Source organism: Dasypus novemcinctus, chromosome 17 (assembly GCF_030445035.2).
Source record: "Dasypus novemcinctus isolate mDasNov1 chromosome 17, mDasNov1.1.hap2, whole genome shotgun sequence".
NCBI lineage: Eukaryota > Metazoa > Chordata > Mammalia > Cingulata > Dasypodidae > Dasypus > Dasypus novemcinctus.
In genome coordinates, this window is record NC_080689.1 from 35,787,330 (window position 1) to 35,805,160 (window position 17,831).

Genomic DNA, 17,831 nt, shown 5'->3' on the forward strand with positions numbered 1-17,831 from the left:
CAGTACCTACATCAGGGGTTCTTATCCTTTTTTGTTCCATGTACCCCTTTGCCAGTAGGGGAAAATCACAGACTCCTTCTCAGAATGTAGTGGCGGATAGTTTTATGACACGCAACATTGGATGTCAGAGAAAAATAAAGATAATAAATTTTTTTCAGTTTAAGGGGTCCATGGACCCCTGATTTAAACCCCTGATCTACATCAAAGGATTGTTATGAAAAATAGATGACTTAATATCTATAAGTGCTTTGAACAGTGTCACATAGGAAGCACATTCTTTATTATTCTAGGAAGGATTTAAAGTAACTTAAACATGTATTTCAGAAAATCTTTAAAATTGAGGAAATATAAAGTTAAAATCCTACCATCCTAATATGAATAGCATTTGGATATATTAATAATTGGCTTTTTATTTCTGCCAAGTAGGGTGTTGGGATTTTGATTGGAATTGTGTTGAATCTGTAAATGGTTTTGTGTAGAACTGACATCTAAGCAGTATTTAGTCTTCTAGTCCCTGAGCATGGAATGAGTTGAAACTGAGTAATTTTACATAGGATTGACACATATATGATATTATGCCAACAGTGACTTTGGTACATGTAAAATTGATAGATTCAAAAGTGGCATTGTCATGGAAACAGAGCAGTCTTTTTTTTTTTTTACATCTCTAGCCAGATATATAAACTGACACTCTATTTCTGAAATAGTATACTGAATAGACTTGTAAAACTAGCAATTTAGTAATCTTTTAACAAAACCTTGACCAAAGACTTGAGGGACTGTGCATCGCTTTGTGCTTTATTTTTTAGAAGTTTTTTTTTTATTCCTTTGCCAGTTTACTTTGTCCTTAATGCTTTCTTTTTTTTTTTTTTTTAAGATTTAGTTTATTTCTTTATCCTCGCCCCCCTCGTTGTCTGCTCTCTGTCCATTGCTGTGCGTTTTTCTGTGTCTGCTTGTCTTCTCATTAGGCGGCACTGGAAACTGATCCTAGGACCTTCTGGAGTTGGAGAGGGGTCCTTAATCTCTTGCGCCATCCCAAGTCCCTGGTATGCTGTGTCTCTCATTGTCTCTCCTCTGTCTCTTTTTGTCATCATCTTGCTACGCCAGCTTGCCACGCGGGCCAGTGTCCCTGCGCTGGCCAGTGCCTGTGCGGGTCAGCTCTCTGTTCAGGTCAGCTCTCTCTGCTCAGGCCAGCTTGCTGCATGGGCCAGCTTGCCTTTACCAGGAGACCCTGGGAATCGAACCCTGGAACTCCAATACGGAAAATGGGAGCCCAATTGCTTGATTCACATCTTCTTCCCTTTAATGCCTTCTGTAACTATATGAATCAAAACACTGAAATAACTTCACTACTTTTTTTATTCAAGTTATCTTTTGAGAAATTATTCAAGGTAAGGTTGAAATAGTATTCCTTTGACTAGCCAAGTATTTGATAAATTTGGGAGTTTAGGAAGGAAAAGAAAAGAATGATGACTTTCTTAATTTTATGAAAATTGTTAGAAAATGAATTTGATATACTGTATCTGAAATCCAGTTTGGAGAGAATTTGTCCACAGAAGAGGGGGAATTAGCTCAAGATAAAGATTTGTTTTAGGGAAGAGGATTTGGCTCAACTGATAGAGCATCTGCCTACCACATAGGAGGTCCAGGCTTCAAACCCAGAGCCTCCTGACCCGTGTGGTGGGCTGGCCCACGTGCAGTACTGGTGCGCACAAGGAGTGCCGTGCCACACAAGGGTGTCCCCCTCATAGGGGAGCCCCACGCGCAAGGAGTGCACCCTGTAAGGAGGGCCGCCCTGCACGAAAAGAAGTGCAGCCTGCCCAGGAGTGATGCCGCACACATGGAGAGCTGACGCAGCAAGGTGGTGCAACAAAAAGTGACACAGATTCCTGGTGCTTCTGACAAGAATGCAAGCAGACACAGAAGAACACACAGAGAATGGACACAGAGAGCAGACAACAGGGTGGGGGGAAGGGGAGAAAAATAAATTTAAAAACATAAATCTTTAAAAGAAAAGATTTGTTTTAGATAAAGCTTTTGAATCATTTGAAAGTGATTTGAATATTTTTAAAAATTAATTACAGGAAGCGGACTTGGCCCAGTGGTTAGGGCATCTGCCTTCCACATGGGAGGTCTGTGGTTCAAACCCCGGTCCTCCTTGACCCATGTGGAGCTGGCCCATGCGCAGTGCTGATGCATGCAAGGAGTGCCGTGCTGTGCAGGGGTGTCCCCCGCGTAGGGGAGCCCCACGCGCAAGGAGTGCGCCCCATAAGGAGAGCCAGCGCAAAAGAAAGTGCAGCCTGCCCAAGAATGGCATGGCACACACACGGAGAGCTGACAAAACAAGATGACGCAACAAAAAGAAACACAGATTCCCATTGCCGCTGATCACAGAAGCGGTCACAGAACACACAGCGAATGGACAAGAGAGCAGACGATTGGGGGGGAAGGGGAAGGAAGGGGAGAGAAAACAAAACAAAACTAGTTAAGGTAAACTAGAGGTGTCAGCTTCTGTACATGGGCTTTGGAGAAATAAGACAAAAGAAAACGATAATGTATCTTTAGTATGAAAGAATATTTTATTTCTTTACTTGGTAGTATTTATTAATAATGCATCTTTTCACCTCGTTGGTTCTTTAGAAAACACCACTGGTTTTCTCTTATTCGTCAAGTTTGCTTTAGTTCTTGGCCGCCTTGTGAGGTTTGAAGAACAAATGGGAAATTTTATTGTTGCTACCTGAGAGAAAGAAGTTTTAGAATTAGTGGACAAGTTGAGAATTTGTAAAATACCACAAAGTTCTGCATTTGTATACCTCATTTATGGTTTCTTGTCATTGTATTAATCATGCTATACTTGAGAACTTTTTTATTAATTTTAAAACTACTACATGGTAATTGTTAAAATATCGAACAAGAAAATAAATCCCCACTCCTTGCTTCTACCCCATCTCCAGTCCTGCTTCCTGGGAGTAACCACAGTTAACAGTTTAGTATGTGTTCTTTCCCTTCTGGGTCTTTTTTTTCCCCTATGTATGTGAACATATATACACATGTGCACATGTTTTAAAAGGTAGGTAGACTTAAAAAGCAAGATAGGGGGAAACGGACTTTGGCCCAGTGGTTAGGGCGTCCGTCTACCACATGGGAGGTCCGCGGTTCAAGCCCCGGGCCTCCTTGACCCGTGTGGAGCTGGCCCATGTGCAGTGCTGATGCGCGCAAGGAGTGCCGTGCTACACAGGGGTGTCCCCTGCGTAGGGGAGCCCCACGCGCAAGGAGTGCACCCATAAGGAGAGCCGCCCAGCGCGAAGGAGGGAGCAGCCTGCCCAGGAATGGCGCTGCCCACACTTCCCGTGCCGCTGACGACAACAGAAGCGGACAAGGAAACGACGCAGCAAAAAGACACAGAAAACAGACAACCGGGGGAGGGGAGGGGAATTAAATAAATAAAAATAAATCTTTAAAAAAAAAAAAAGCAAGATAGGGTATTACAATAGGTGGAATATGCATTTTCCCACTCAACAGTAGTTAGTTTTTCTTCCATTGCATTATATATATAGCTATTTCATTTTTTAAACATTTATTTTGAATAAATAAGACATTATACGATACAAAATTTAATAGTAAAGTGTAGCTTTACAGAGGTAAACTGACTTGTTCTTTTCCTTTACATAGAGAAAACCCTTTTGCAGGTAGGATGCACAGCCATCTTTTTCACGGAGGAGAAAGCCTTGTATGTGTATGCTGTTAAACAATGTTGATTACCTAATTATTTATTTTCTGGGCAGTTTGAGAGAAATCAGTAAGATACTTGGAACAAGAAAGAAACAAAAAAAAGATCCTGTTGTTTAAAAGGAGGCCATCAAATAATTAAATTCTTAGATATAAGTGGGCTCATATATTCTCAGGCTATCAGAATGCTAAGCCTTTAATAATCAGTAAAATAGAAGTATTTCAGTCTTGGAAGTCAAAAAGAAAGAAAGAAAGAAACATAAGATTCTTGATCAGAAATATCTTCTTTGGATTTTTACCATCTGGCTGAATGGCCTAAGGTTAAGGGAATTGTAGGGGAAGGAGAGAAAGAGACAGGTGAAGGGGATAGGTCAGCCAGGATCAGATTTCTTTTGTCCTTCCTCACCAGCTTAAACACCTCTCTCCCTATTTTATTTATTTATTTATTTTTTATTTGTTGCGTCATCTTGCTGCATCAGCTCTCCATGAGTGCGGTGCCACTCCTGGGCAGGCTGCACTTTTTTTTGTGCGCGCGGGGCAGCTCTCCTTGTGGGGCACACTCCTTGCATGTATCAGCTCTGCACGTGGGCCAGCTCACCACACAGGTCAGGAGGCCCTGGGTTTGAACCCTGGACCTCACATACGGTAGGCAGATGCTGTATCAGTTGAACCAAATCCGCTTCCCAACTCCCTGTTTTATTGACCGCACTCAGGGTTAGGATTGAAACTTTTGTATGCATTAGAATTACTTGAGAAACCCATTAAAATTTCAAAGCTGGGCCTCATCCCCGGGAATTCTGTATTACTATTATCTACCTCCAAGAGTGATTTTTCTTTCCTTCTTTTTTATTATACCCGTTGTACATTTACAGAAAAATCATGAATAGAGTTCCCATACACCTTCCTCAACAATATTATAGTAATTACTCTATTTAAACATTAGCCCACTGTTTACATTAGGGTTTGCTCTTTTGTGTTGTACAATTTCTATTTGTTTGTGTTTGGTAACTTACATAAACCTAAAATTTTCCTGTCTGTCCCTTCCCCTTTTTTAAGATTTGTTTTTACTTACTTACTCCCCTCCCCATTGTTTTGAGTTCTCACTTACTGTCTACTCATCCTCTTTCTTTTTTTTTAAGGAGGCACCAGGAACCAAACTCGGGACCTCCCATATGGGAAGGAGACACCCAATCACTTGAGCCACCTCTGCTCCTTGCTTGTTGTGTCTTTTATTGTGTATCCTTGTTGTGTCATCTTGTTGTGTTGTCATCTTACTGCGTCAGCCTGGCACACCAACTTGCTGTCTTGCTTGTCTTCTTTAGGAGGCACTGGGAACCAAACCCGGGACCTGCCATGTGGTAGGCAGGGGCACCCAAGGGCTTGAGCCACATCCACTTCCCACTATCCCTTTTAAAATTTACAATTCAGTGATAATTGCAGTCATAGAGTTGTGCCTCCATCACCATCCATTTGCCAAAACTTTTCCATCACTCCTATCAGAAACTCTGTGCCAGTTAACTCCCCACTTCCCTAAGTGACCTGGCCCCTGGTAACCTGTATTCTATTTACTGACTTTGAATTTACATATTATGCTTATTTCATATCAGGGAGATCGTATAATATCTGTCCTTTTGTGCCTGACTCACTTCCATTTTGTATCAGGACCTCATTCTTTTTCATGGCTAAATAATCTTCCACTGAATGTGTGTATCACATTACATTTATTCAGTCATTCATCTGTTGATAGACACTTGGATTGTTCCCACATTTTGGCAATTATGAATAATGCCATTATGAACATTGATGTGCCAATATTGGTTCAAATCCTTGATTTCAGTTCTTTTGGGTCTTATATCTAGAAATGGGATTAATGGATCAAATGGTAATACTATACTTAAATCTCTGAGGAATGATCAAACTGTTTTCCATGGCAGGTGCACCATTTTACATTCCTACCAACAATGTATGAGTGTTCCTATTTCTCTGCTTCCTCTCTAAAACTTGTTATTTTCTGTTTTTTTTTGTTTTTTAATAGTAGCCATTCTGGTGAGTGTGAGGTGGTATCTTGTTGTGTTTATTTTTTCCTTTAAGCTTTTATTTTGAAATACTTTTAATTTTACAGGATAGTTAGAAAAACAGTAAAAACCCCATTCAGAGAACTCCAACATATCCCTGTCCACCCAGATACTGAGATCCACCAATTTTAATGTTTTGCCATATTAAACATATGCTGTATCATTCTAGCTATCAGTCCCTCATTCTGTCAGTTTATCCATCCATTTGTCTCTGTCAATCCATTTTCTGAACAGTTGAGTGTAGGTTGTATACCTCATGCTCCTTCAACCCTTGATACTGCCATGTACATTTCTTAAGAACCAGAATATTCACTTCCATATTCACCTTAAATGAACTTATCAAGTTCAAGGAATTTTAAATTGATATATAGCTTATAGTCTATCTCCATTGTTTTCATATGTCCCAGTGTTGTTGTTTTGAGCCTTCTCTTCCTTGTTAGATTCTGTCTGGGGTCATGTATTACCTTTAATTGTAATTGTCTCTTTTGTTGTCCTATCCCCTTCTCCCCTCAGCTCAATTGTGGGAACATATATATGACATAAATTTCTCATCTCAGCCATTCCCAGCCAATATCATTCAGTGGGATTAGTCGCCTGCATAATGTTGCACTACCCTTACCACCTTACATTACTAAAACTTTCCCATGTCCATAAACAGAAACCCTGTAAATCATCCCTGGGACCTCCCGTGTGGTAGGTGGGCACCAACTGATTAAGCTACATCTGCTTCCGTGGAGATCTTTTTTTTTTTTTTTTTTAAAGATTTATTTATTTATTTAATTCCCCCCCCTCCCCTGGTTGTCTCTTCTTGGTGTCCATTTGCTGCGTCTTGTTTCTTTGTCCGCTTCTGTTGTCGTCAGCGCCACGGGAAGTGTGGGCGGCGCCATTCCTGGGCAGGCTGCACTTTCTTTTCACGCTGGGCGGCTCTCCTCACGGGCGCACTCCTTGCGCGTGGGGCTCCCCCACGCAGGGGACACCCTTGCGTGGCACGGCACTCCTTGCGCGCATCAGCACTGCGCATGGCCAGCTCCACATGGGTCAAGGAGGCCCGGGGTTTGAACCGCGGACCTCCCATGTGGTAGATGGACGCCCTAACCACTGGGCCAAAGTCCGTTTCCCGTGGAGATCTTTTTAACATCTCTTGTAGGGCTGGTCTAGTGGTAATAAACTCGCTCAGCTTTTGTTTATCTGGGTAACTCTTAGTCCCTCCCTCATTTTTGAAAGACAGGTTTGCAGGATATGGAATTCTTGATGGGCAGTGTTTTTCTTTCAACCCTTTAAATATGTCATCCCTTTGCCTTCTTGCCTTAATGGTTGCCAGTAAGAAACTGGAACTTAATCTTACTGTAGCTCCCTTGTACGGGACACGCTCCTCTCTTGGCTTTCAGAATTCTCTTTTATCTTTGGTGTTGGCAGTTTGATTATAATATGTCAGTGTGGGACTATTTGGGTTTATGTTGTTTGGAGTTTGTTGAGGTTCTTTGATGTGTATATTCATTTGTTTCATTAAATTTGGGAAGTTGTCAGCCATTATTTCTTTGAATATTCTTTCTGTCCCTTTCTTTCTTCTCCTTCTAGATGCCCACAGTGCATGAATTGGTCTGCTTTGTGGTGTCCCACAGATTGCTAGGCTCTGTTCACTTCATTCTTTTATCCTGCTCCTCAGACTGAAAGATTTAAATTGTCTTATTTTCAAGTTGGCTGATTCTTTCTTCTGCCAGCTCTAATTTGCTGTTGAGCCCCTCTAGGAAATTTTTTATATCTCTTATTGTGTTTCTCAGTTATGTTTAGATTCTTTTCATAATTTCTGTCTCTATTTCGTGTTCATCTATCATTTTCCTGATATTCTTCATTTCTTGTCTATGTCTTCATGTATTTTTTTGAGCATAATTAAGACATTTTTTAAAGTGTTTGGTATGTCCCAGGTCTGGTCCTCATTGATGGTTTTTAATGCTTTAATTTTATCCTTTGCCTGGGCCATCACTTCCTCTTTCTTTTTAAGTTTTGTAATCTATTTTGAAACCTGGACATTTTGACTCTGAGGCTTCTGTTCCTTAAGCTTATATCTAGTTAGTGTTACGACAGCTTTTCTTGAATGTCAGGAGCTACCCAAAAAAAAGAAGGAAAAAAAGAAAGCCCCTTTCCTGGACTTGGCAGATTGACTTGTGTAAGGATTCTCCATCAGGGCTATTCATTCAAAGAGTGTAGAGAAGAGCGCCAGGGCAAAGCCTAGAGGTGTCTCTGATCCTTTAGTTTTTCTTGTCTTGGGCCAGGCATGGGCATGTGGCCCTAGGAATTCGCCTTTCACACCTTTTGCAAGGGTACAAGTGTCCCCTTTTCCATGGTTACAATTTTTTTTTTTAAGATTTATTTTTATTTATTTCTCTCCCTCCCCCTCCCAGTTGTCTGTTCTCTGTGTCCATTCACTGTGTATTCTTCTGTGTCAGCTTGTGTTCTTGTCAGCGGCACTGGGAATCTGTGTCTCTTTTTGTTGCATCAGCTCTCCATGTGTGCAGCGCCACTCCTGGGCAGGCTGAACTTTCTTTTGCCTGGGCACATACTACATGCAGATTTTGGTGCTTTCCCAACCTTCTTGGTATAAAGGTAAACAAGTATATGACCAAGGGTCCAGTATAGTCAGTCTGGTTTTAGTAGAAGCAGTATTGTAGGATAGCCTACAATGGTAGGGCAAACGCTGGACCCTTTTGAATGCCTCAAGGAACCATCCCCAGAAGAACAAATGCATGTTTTAAAAAAAGCAAAATCATGACTTTAAAAAGTTTTTTAATATATTAATATGTTGCTAGAAATTGAGTGTGTTCTGTCTTGTGATGTTTTTGGTTTTTAATTAAGTTTGTTTAATATTACATTCATGCTATGTTCCTGGGGAAAAAAAAGTACAGTAAAGTCCAAGGCAGCAGAGGGCAGCAGCAGTATAAAAACTGAATGATTACAGCTATCCTCTAAATCATCTTTCTCCTTAACTACTAGCTGTTTGGAAAGATAGTCTTGGCTGCCTCTCCTTTTTGCATTGGCTCTTTTTTTTTTGTAAGATTTATTTTTAAAATTTATTTCTCTTCCTTTCTGCCCCCCCGCCCACCCCCCGCCATGTCCATTCGCTGTGTGTTCTTCTGTGACAACTTGCATTATCTGGCAGCACTGGGAAACTGTCTCTTTTTTGGTGTCATCTTTCTGCATCAGCTCTCTGTGTGTGCGGTGCCACTCCTGTGTGGGCTGCGCTTTTTTCACGCAGCTCTCCTTGCTCCTTGCAGGGCGCATTCCTTGCGTGGGGCATCCTATGCGGGGATGCCCCTTCATGGCATGGCACTCCTTGTGCGTGGGCCAGCTTAGCACGCAGATCAGGAAGCCCTGGGGATCGAACCCTGAACTCTCCATGTGGTGGACAGATGCTCTATCAGTTGAGCCACGTCCACTTCCCTCCCATGGCTCTTAAACAAACAAACAAACAAAAACAAAACTGGGGGAATGCCTAAAATAACAGAGTTATACATTCAGGGCAATCTCTGATAATGCTTAAAATCATTTCTCCAGCTAGGTAAATTATTTCATTTATGAACTTTATTTTAACAGCTGTCATACTGAGGTATATTACCCTTCATCCAGTTAATTGTATGTTTCTGTTTAATCTACTTCTTAAATACTTCGGAGTTGCTAATTTTCCTCTCCTGGTCTGTGCATTCTCATTGAAACCCAAATAATCTTTCTTTTTTTTTTTTTTAATTTAATTTATTTATTTATTTCTCTCCCCTTCCCCCCCTGCCCTGGTTGTCTGTTTTCTGTGTCTATTTGCTGTGTCTTTTTTGTCCGCTTCTGTTATTGTCAGTGGGAATCTGTGTCTCTTTTTGTTGTGTCATCTTGCTCTCTTGCGTGTGGTGCTCCCCTACGCGGGGGACACCCCTGTGTGGCAGGACACTCTTTGCACGCATCAGCACTGCACGTGGGCCAGCTCCACACGTTCAAGGAGGCCCTGGGTATGACCCATGGACCTCTCATGTGGTAGGCAAATGCTCTATCTGTTGAGCCAAGTCCACTTCCCCCGTGGATACAATTTACCTTTTGGCAATTTTCAATAATACATTGTTTTTAGTACTGCAAGTTATGACCCAGAAATAGGTTGTGAAATCAGCATTTTTCAAAAGTTAATTCAAAATAGAAAATACCAAATTGTATCATATATAGTAACAGTAAGTACTGTTTTATGAAATGAATTTTAATTATATACCTACATATGCACCTACTGGGTTATGATGTAAAAACATTTCATAACAATGAAGAAAAATGGAAAGTCATTGATTTGTAATTTGCAAAATCAGTATATGCTATATGTTATTTCATTTTTGAAACAAGCTGAAATTTTATTTGGATAATATAATTATTTCCATTTTTTAATTACAGAGTTTTGGTTTTGTACTGTGACAAGGTAATTTTAGAAAGCATGAAAATTTATAAGACCTTCTGATACATTAAGTATTAGAATTTGCAGTATTCTTCAACTGTAATTCTTTTTCATTAAACATCATTGTTTATATGTATAATAATGTCCCAATAAAACAACAGTGTTCCAATATTTAAGAAAGATCAGTTTGAAGAAAATCAAACAAATTGGACATATTTTAGTATCTTATGGCAGTACTAAACTAACCAATAATTTGGTTGATAAATAATCAGGGAACACTTGGACCACAGTCTGTGGACTTTTCCGCTGCTAACATTTCAGAATAGATTCAAATTTCTTAAATGGAATTTTTGAGTTCCATTAAGTGTCTAGTTGACAAATCTTGAGTTTATACTAAATTATTTCGATTTAATCTAATGTAATTTATTTCAGATTAAATTTAGTGGAAGCTTTTGTAGAAGATGCAGAATTGAGGCAGCGGTTACAAGAAGATTTACTTCGTCGATTCCCAGATCTTAACCGACTTGCCAAGAAATTTCAAAGACAAGCAGCAAATTTACAAGACTGTTATCGACTCTATCAGGGTATAAATCAACTGCCTAATGTTATAGAGGTTTTGGAAAAATATGAAGGTAACAAAATGATTTTGTTTTTTGCTTTCCTTCACTCTTATATCTTGTGCTGTCTCTAAAAAGTTGGGCTAGTCACTAACTCTTATGATACATACTTAAAGTTTTTCTAATAACAAGTCCAGGAGTCATGAATCTTGGGTGTTCATTTATGCTCTGCTGATGAACTTAGTATTTTTCCTTTTTTGAAATGAATGGTAAGAGTTACTGGGTTTTTTGTGACTAGGCCTATTGCACTGACAATGGATGTTAAAGCAGATTCAAATGCTTAAGAAAGTTCACATGACCCAAGATGATAATGCTTCCAAATCTGCCGTCATTACAGGAATGCATGTAGTACAGCGGCAGCCTTAGAGTGAGACTGGGCATCACATCCAAAGGCTGTCGCACCCCAAGGGTCTGGGGAGAGTGGGTGCAGGCTCCTGTGGTCCTCTATTTTGTAAGATCCATGGTATGATGCACTTTCTGTCAGATCAGGAGCCAACAGATGTGTGCACAGAACACTTAACAACTAGGGTGCCCAAATTAAAGAATCACCTGGGCTTTTTTATGCTCGATGGTCATGTGGGCATATTCCTGTTACATAACGAGCTTCTATAGCAGTGCCCGGGCTCCCCGAGACCAGGGGTCAATCATCAAGCACAATAAACAGTGCTGACAAGCTGGGACAAACCACCTGAATAGCCTCAACTCAAGATTATGGAACAACACTATTACTCTGTAGGATTCATTCCTCTACTGGGATCAGTGCCATGCAGAAGCTTTAGCAAAACAGTGCAGGCTGATTCTAGGCCTGCTGTAATTATGCTAACAGCACACCATGAGAGGAAGTTAAGACAGAGGGTCTTGTTGTTGCAGGTTACAGAATAGAGTGAGCAAATTTATCAATTCATGTGGCGAATAAAATTAATTTTCCTTAAATATAGTTTTTAACTTTAAGTGAGCAAACGTTTCTAAAATTATATTTTTTATAATCTAGTTTAATTGTAGTTATGTCTAATACATAAAGCATTCTAAGTTTTACTTAAACATCTCTTAGAACTATTAAAGCATACTTTTCAGTATTATGAGAAAGGTTTGTCCTTTCGCAAACAGATTAAACTCAACACTATGACAAGGTACAAAATAAGTATAGATTTAATTTAAATTTTATGGTAACCTTCTCCCTTATTTATTTAGCAAGGTATAAAAGCTAAGTGGCCATCTTTGCAAAGTATCAGAGTTATAAAAAGTATTCTGTTTAGTCAAGGCTTCTCATTAAAGTGATGAGACCTAGAGCCTTTGCATTTACTTCCCCCAAAGCTGAATTAAAGAAAATGGGTTTTCCTCATCCTATCCATGAATAGACATCTTCTACTGTCATGTGTTTCTGATTTCATATCCTCTGGTCTAGTTTCCATCCGGACTGACTGTAACCTCAAGATGATTGACCATTATTAGGGTAGAATCACAGTATAATTGTGGATTTAGGCTCTCTAACCAAGTTAGTTTCACCACTTACATTGGATATTTTGAACATTTTCTCTCCTCATACATCTTTCCCTACATGGCATGTAAATAGCCCTTTATTCTCCTGTGAAAGTACTGGCTTTGAGTTAGAATTCAGATTCATTTCCTATCGCCATCCCTTTAGTCCTTCACCTCCCGCTTGCCCTTAATCTCTCTACTAGCTCTTTTTTTTTTTTTTTTTTTTTTTTTTTTTAAGGTATGGGGGGATTGAAGGGATTGAACCCAGGACCTCATATGTAGGAAGCCAGTACTCAACCACTGAGCTACATCGGCTTCCTTGAATTGGTTTTTTGTTGTTGTTGTTCTGTTTTGTTTTTACTTTGTTTTGCTTGTGGTTTGTTTTTTGTTTTGTTTTGTTTTGTTTTTTTCAGGAGGTACTAGGACCTGAACTCGGGACCTCCCATGTGGGAGTGGGCCACTCAACTGCTTGAGCCACAATTGCTCCCCTCTCCTAGCTCTTAACTACCAAGTATTTTTATTTTTTTATTTTTTTTAAAGATTTATTTATTTATTTCTCTCCCCTTCCCCCACCCCCAGTTGTCTGCTCTCTGTGTCCATTTGCTGTGTGTTCTTCTGTGACCACTTCTATCCTTATCAGTGGCACCGGGAAATCTTCGTCTCTTTTTGTTGCGTCATCTTGCTGTGTCAGCTCTCATCTTGTTGTGTCAGCTCTCCGTGTGTGCGGCACCATTCTTGGGCAGGCTGCACTTTTTTTCCCGCTGGGCGGTTCTCCTCATGGGGCACACTCCTGGTGCCTGGGGCTCCCCTACACGGGGGACACCCCTGCGTGGCACAGCACTCCTTGCGCGCATCAGCACTGCGCATGGGCCAGCTGCACACAGGTCAAGGAGGCCCGGGGTTTGAACCACAGACTTCCCCTGTGGTAGATGGATGCTCTATCCATTGGGCCAAGTCCACTTCCCCCAAGTATTTGTAAACATGCACATCTATTCTTATTTTTTTTAATTCCCAAAGAAAAATTTTAAAAATAAGGAATGTTTCACGAATTTGCATGTCATCCTTGTGCAGGAGCCATGCTAATCTCTGTGTCGTTCCAATTTTAGTATATGTGCTGATAGAGCAAGCACTATCCTGTTTTTTTAAAAATCCTTTTTGTTCCTTTGTCCTCCCTATTCTAGTATACCACCTATACTCTCTCCCTCTTTCCATTCGTAGCCAAGTTGTGAAAGCCGACATTTCCATTTCCATTCTCTCAACTGGCTTCAAACCCTGACTACAGGACTGAAATGATATTTATCAAGTGATGTGTTTGTTGGTATTTGTGAGCATGGTCCATTACTGGACTTTGCTGCTGAATTTGACAATCTTTATCTTTCTGAAACTCTCCTCCCTAGGATTCTGTTCAACACTTCTTCTTTGTTCCTTGTTTTCCTCTTGTTTTATGGGTTATTCCCTCAAGACTTCTATTCTTCACTTTCTTTCTAAATGCTCTGTGCCCCCTCCTCTCCCAGTTCTATTTCTGACCACCTTTTCACTCAAGACTAGGAGCCTTTAAGCTGGGATCCTTAAATAGCTCCTGGCATTTTTTTTTGAAATTTTAAGCAAAATTTTGTGGATATGTGTTTTTTCTGGAGAAAAGAATTCAAAAGTATATGTAACCTCCCTCCATTCCCCATAAAAAGGTGTAAGAAATAAGGCTGTCAACATTTCTTGAAGGACTCCCTGGGAAAAGTATGGACTTAGGAATTCAGGTTGAAAGTGGTTTGGCTTCGGTTATCAACCCATATGCATGGCCTGATATACTTGGTGAGAGTTGGCAACAAGCCAGTAATTCCTTGCGAGATCTGTGAGAGATTGTAATGTTATCTAGACCAAATGCTTCACATTATAGGTTTGGTAATTGAGGCCCACTTAAGGTATTTGAAGCCACTCAAAGTGGAAAGTAGTAGAGAGGGAATCCGTTCTAGGTGTTGTGCTAAGCTGTGTTCTTTTCTTTCTGTTGCACTGAATGAGAATCTAGGGGTATTTAGGTCAATGATAACCTAACCACCCTCTCGGAAGGAATCTTTGCAAGGATGTCAATTTGCAAATCTCAGCACATCGTTGCTTAGCTTGCTGATTTCATAGAGAAAGCTGGAAGTGGGAGTAATTTTTGAAGAAAATAAAACAAATGCAGGCTTTTTACCCCTAAATACAGAAAAACAAGACTTTGCTTTTTATTTCTCAAAAAAGCTTCATATTTTCTTATTTATTTTCTGACTCTTGTATTTGTGTTTTCAAAACTTGCACAACGATTTTCTGCTCCTCGATCAGGAAAGCACACTTGATCCTTTCACGGGCACATTTAGCATGCATGGAACCACCATAGGCTCTGCTGACATGTTTTTTGTTTTAGATAACGTAGTAAGAACTTTAGGTCTCACAGCTTGAACCCCTTGAAGCCAGCCTGGGCACGTACTACATGCAGATTTTGGTGCTTTCCCAACCTTCTTGGTATAAAGGTAAACAAGTATATGACCAAGGGCCTGGGATAGTCTGGTTTTAGTAGAAGTAGTATGGTAGGATAGCCTACGATGGTAGGGCAAACGCTGGACCGTTTTGAATGCCTCAAGGAACTATTTCCAGAAGAACAAATGCATGTTTTAAAAAAAACAAAATCATGACTTTAAAAAGTTTTTTATTTATTTATTTTTTTTATTTTTGTTTTCTTAAAGATTTATTTATTTATTTAATCCCCCCCCCCCCCCCCCCCCCGGTTGTCTGTTCTTGGTGTCTATTTGCTGCGTCTTGTTTCTTTGTCCGCTTCTGTTGTCGTCAGCGGTACGGGAAGTGTGGGTGGTGCCATTCCTGGGCAGGCTGCACTTTCTTTTCACGCTGGGCGGCTTTCCTCACGGGCACACTCCTTGCGCGTGGGGCTCCCCCACGCAGGGGACACCCTTGCGTGGCACGGCACTCCTTGCACGCATCAGCACTGCACATGGCCAGCTCCACATGGGTCAAGGAGGCCCGGGGTTTGAACCGCGGACCTCCCATATGGTAGACGGACGCCCTAACCACTGGGCCAAAGTCCGTTGCCCAAAAAAAGTTTTTTAATATATTAATATGTTGCTAGAAATTGAGTGTGTTCTGTCTTGTGATGTTTTTGGTTTTTAATTAAGTTTGTTTAATATTACATTCATGCTATATTCCTGGGGGGAAAAAAATACAGTAAAGTCCAAGGCAGCAGAGGGCAGCAGCAGTATAAAAACTGAATGATTACAGCTATCCTCTAAATCATCTTTCTCCTTAACTACTAGCTGTTTGAAAAGATAGTCTTGGCTGCCTCTCCTTTTTGCAATGGCTCTTTTTTTTTTTTAAGATTTATTTTTAAAATTTATTTCTCTTCCTTTCTCCCCCCCACCCACCCCCCGCCATGTCCATTCGCTGTGTGTTCTTCTGTGACAACTTGCATTATCTGGCAGCACTGGGAAACTGTCTCTTTTTTGGTGTCATCTTTCTGCATCAGCTCTCTGTGTGTGCGGCGCCACTCCTGTGTGGGCTGCGCTTTTTTCACGCAGCTCTCCTTGCTCCTTGCAGGGCGCATTCCTTGCGTGGGGCATCCTATGCGGGGATGCCCCTTCATGGCATGGCACTCCTTGTGCGTGGGCCAGCTTAGCACGCAGATCAGGAAGCCCTGGGGATCGAACCCTGAACCCTCCATGTGGTGGACAGATGCTCTATCAGTTGAGCCACGTCCACTTCCCTCCCATGGCTCTTAAACAAACAAACAAACAAAAACAAAAACTGGGGGAATGCCTAAAATAACAGAGTTATACATTCAGGGCAATCTCTGATAATGCTTAAAATCATTTCTCCAGCTAGGTAAATTATTTCATTTATGAACTTTATTTTAACAGCTGTCATACTGAGGTATATTACCCTTCATCCAGTTAATTGTATGTTTCTGTTTAATCTACTTCTTAAATACTTCGGAGTTGCTAATTTTCCTCTCCTGGTCTGTGCATTCTCATTGAAACCCAAATAATCTTTCTTTTTTTTTTTTAAATTTATTTTATTTCTTCCTTTCTTCCTTTCTTCCTTCCTTCCTTCCTCCCTCCTTCCTCCTTCCCTCCCTCCCTCCCTCCCTCCCTTTCTCTCCCCTTCCCCCCCTGCCCTGGTTGTCTGTTTTCTGTGTCTATTTGCTGCGTCTTCTTTGTCTGCTTCTGTTGTTGTCAGTGGGAATCTGTGTCTTTTTGTTGCGTCATCTTGTTGTGTCTGCTCTCCATGTGTGCGGCGCCATTCTTAGGCAGGCTGCACTTTTTTTCATGCTGGTGGCTCTCCTTACGGGGCATACTCCTTGCGCGTGGGGCTCCCCTACACAGGGACACCCCTGCGTGGCACAGCACTCCTTGCGCGCATCAGCACTGCGCATGGGCCAGCTCCACACGGGTCAAGGAGGCTGGGGTTTGAACCGCGGACCTCCCATGTGATAGACAGATGCCCTAACCACTGGACCAAGTCTGCTTCCCCCAGATAATCTTTCTTCCATTCTTTTCTCTCTTTAATTTCAGCTGTTCTGTCTTTGGTATCACTTATTCTTTCTTCTATCATTTTGAGTCTGTTGTATGCCTCTAATGTGTTGTTGATCTCACCTATGTGTCTTTCATTCCCATTAGCCGTTTTTTTTTTTCCTGTTGAGGATTTCAAATTCTTCTTTGTGCTCACCCAGTATCTTGATATTTATCTCTTTAGCCATATTGTCTTCTCATCAATTTGATTTTGGAAGTTTGTGTGCATCTCATTAATTATTTCTCTCAAATCCTGCATCTCTTCTGGGACTTTGATATATTCCTTTTCTTAGGCCATGTCTTCCATTTTCTTAGTGTGGCTCGTAATTTTTTGCTAATGTGTAGGCATCTGAATTGGGTGGTAGTTTACTCAGATGCTCAATTTCTCTTTCGAAGGGATTTTGTGGCAGGAGGATGTGTGTTACTTCTGCTCTTTGATTCTTGGTTTGACCTGGATTGTTAGGATCATCCCTGTTAGTTGCTCAAAACTGGGCTGTGGACCCAGTAATTGGTTGCAGACCATGTTCCTAGGGCCTTGGGTAGGGAGGCTGTAAAGGCCGAAAAAAGCCCTCTTTCTTATTTTTAATTTTCTCATATACACTTCCATCATCTGCCAGCAGCTGGCGCTCTTTGGCAGCCCTCCCAGTTCAATGCCTGGTCTGAGTGTGCGTGAGTTTTGTCATGCGATTCCCCTCCTTTGTCCCCCTCTCTTCTGGGTGGTGTCCAGCCTTTGCCCGGTGTCCTAAATCCTACAAGATCTTTGTCCAGGCCATTTGAGCCTGTCCTCTAGCTATTTTTCTTCGAATAGTCTTTATTAACATATTTGATCATGTCACTGCTCCTTCTGCCTCCCGGTCCAACAACATGTTACTAGCTCCCCATAACTTCCAGGCCTCTTATCATGAGCTGCCTCTGCCTCCCTTACCAGCGCCCCCCCATACTCCTATACCTGTGTTCTTTGCCT

The 17,831-nt window shown here is 41.1% G+C and overlaps 1 protein-coding gene and 1 non-coding gene across 2 annotated transcripts in view; one reads left to right on the forward strand and one right to left on the reverse strand.

The window, feature by feature from the left end:
* MSH2 (mutS homolog 2) overlaps positions 1–17,831 on the forward strand; it is a 95,369-nt gene that overhangs the window by 32,245 nt on the left and 45,293 nt on the right. The window contains 1 exon segment of the mRNA XM_058278516.2: positions 10,654–10,853. Coding sequence (XP_058134499.1) covers positions 10,654–10,853 — 200 coding nt within the window.
* On the reverse strand, positions 13,344–13,447 carry LOC111760891 (U6 spliceosomal RNA). The gene has a single exon (XR_002794460.1). It is a non-coding gene; the product is annotated as a U6 spliceosomal RNA (small nuclear RNA).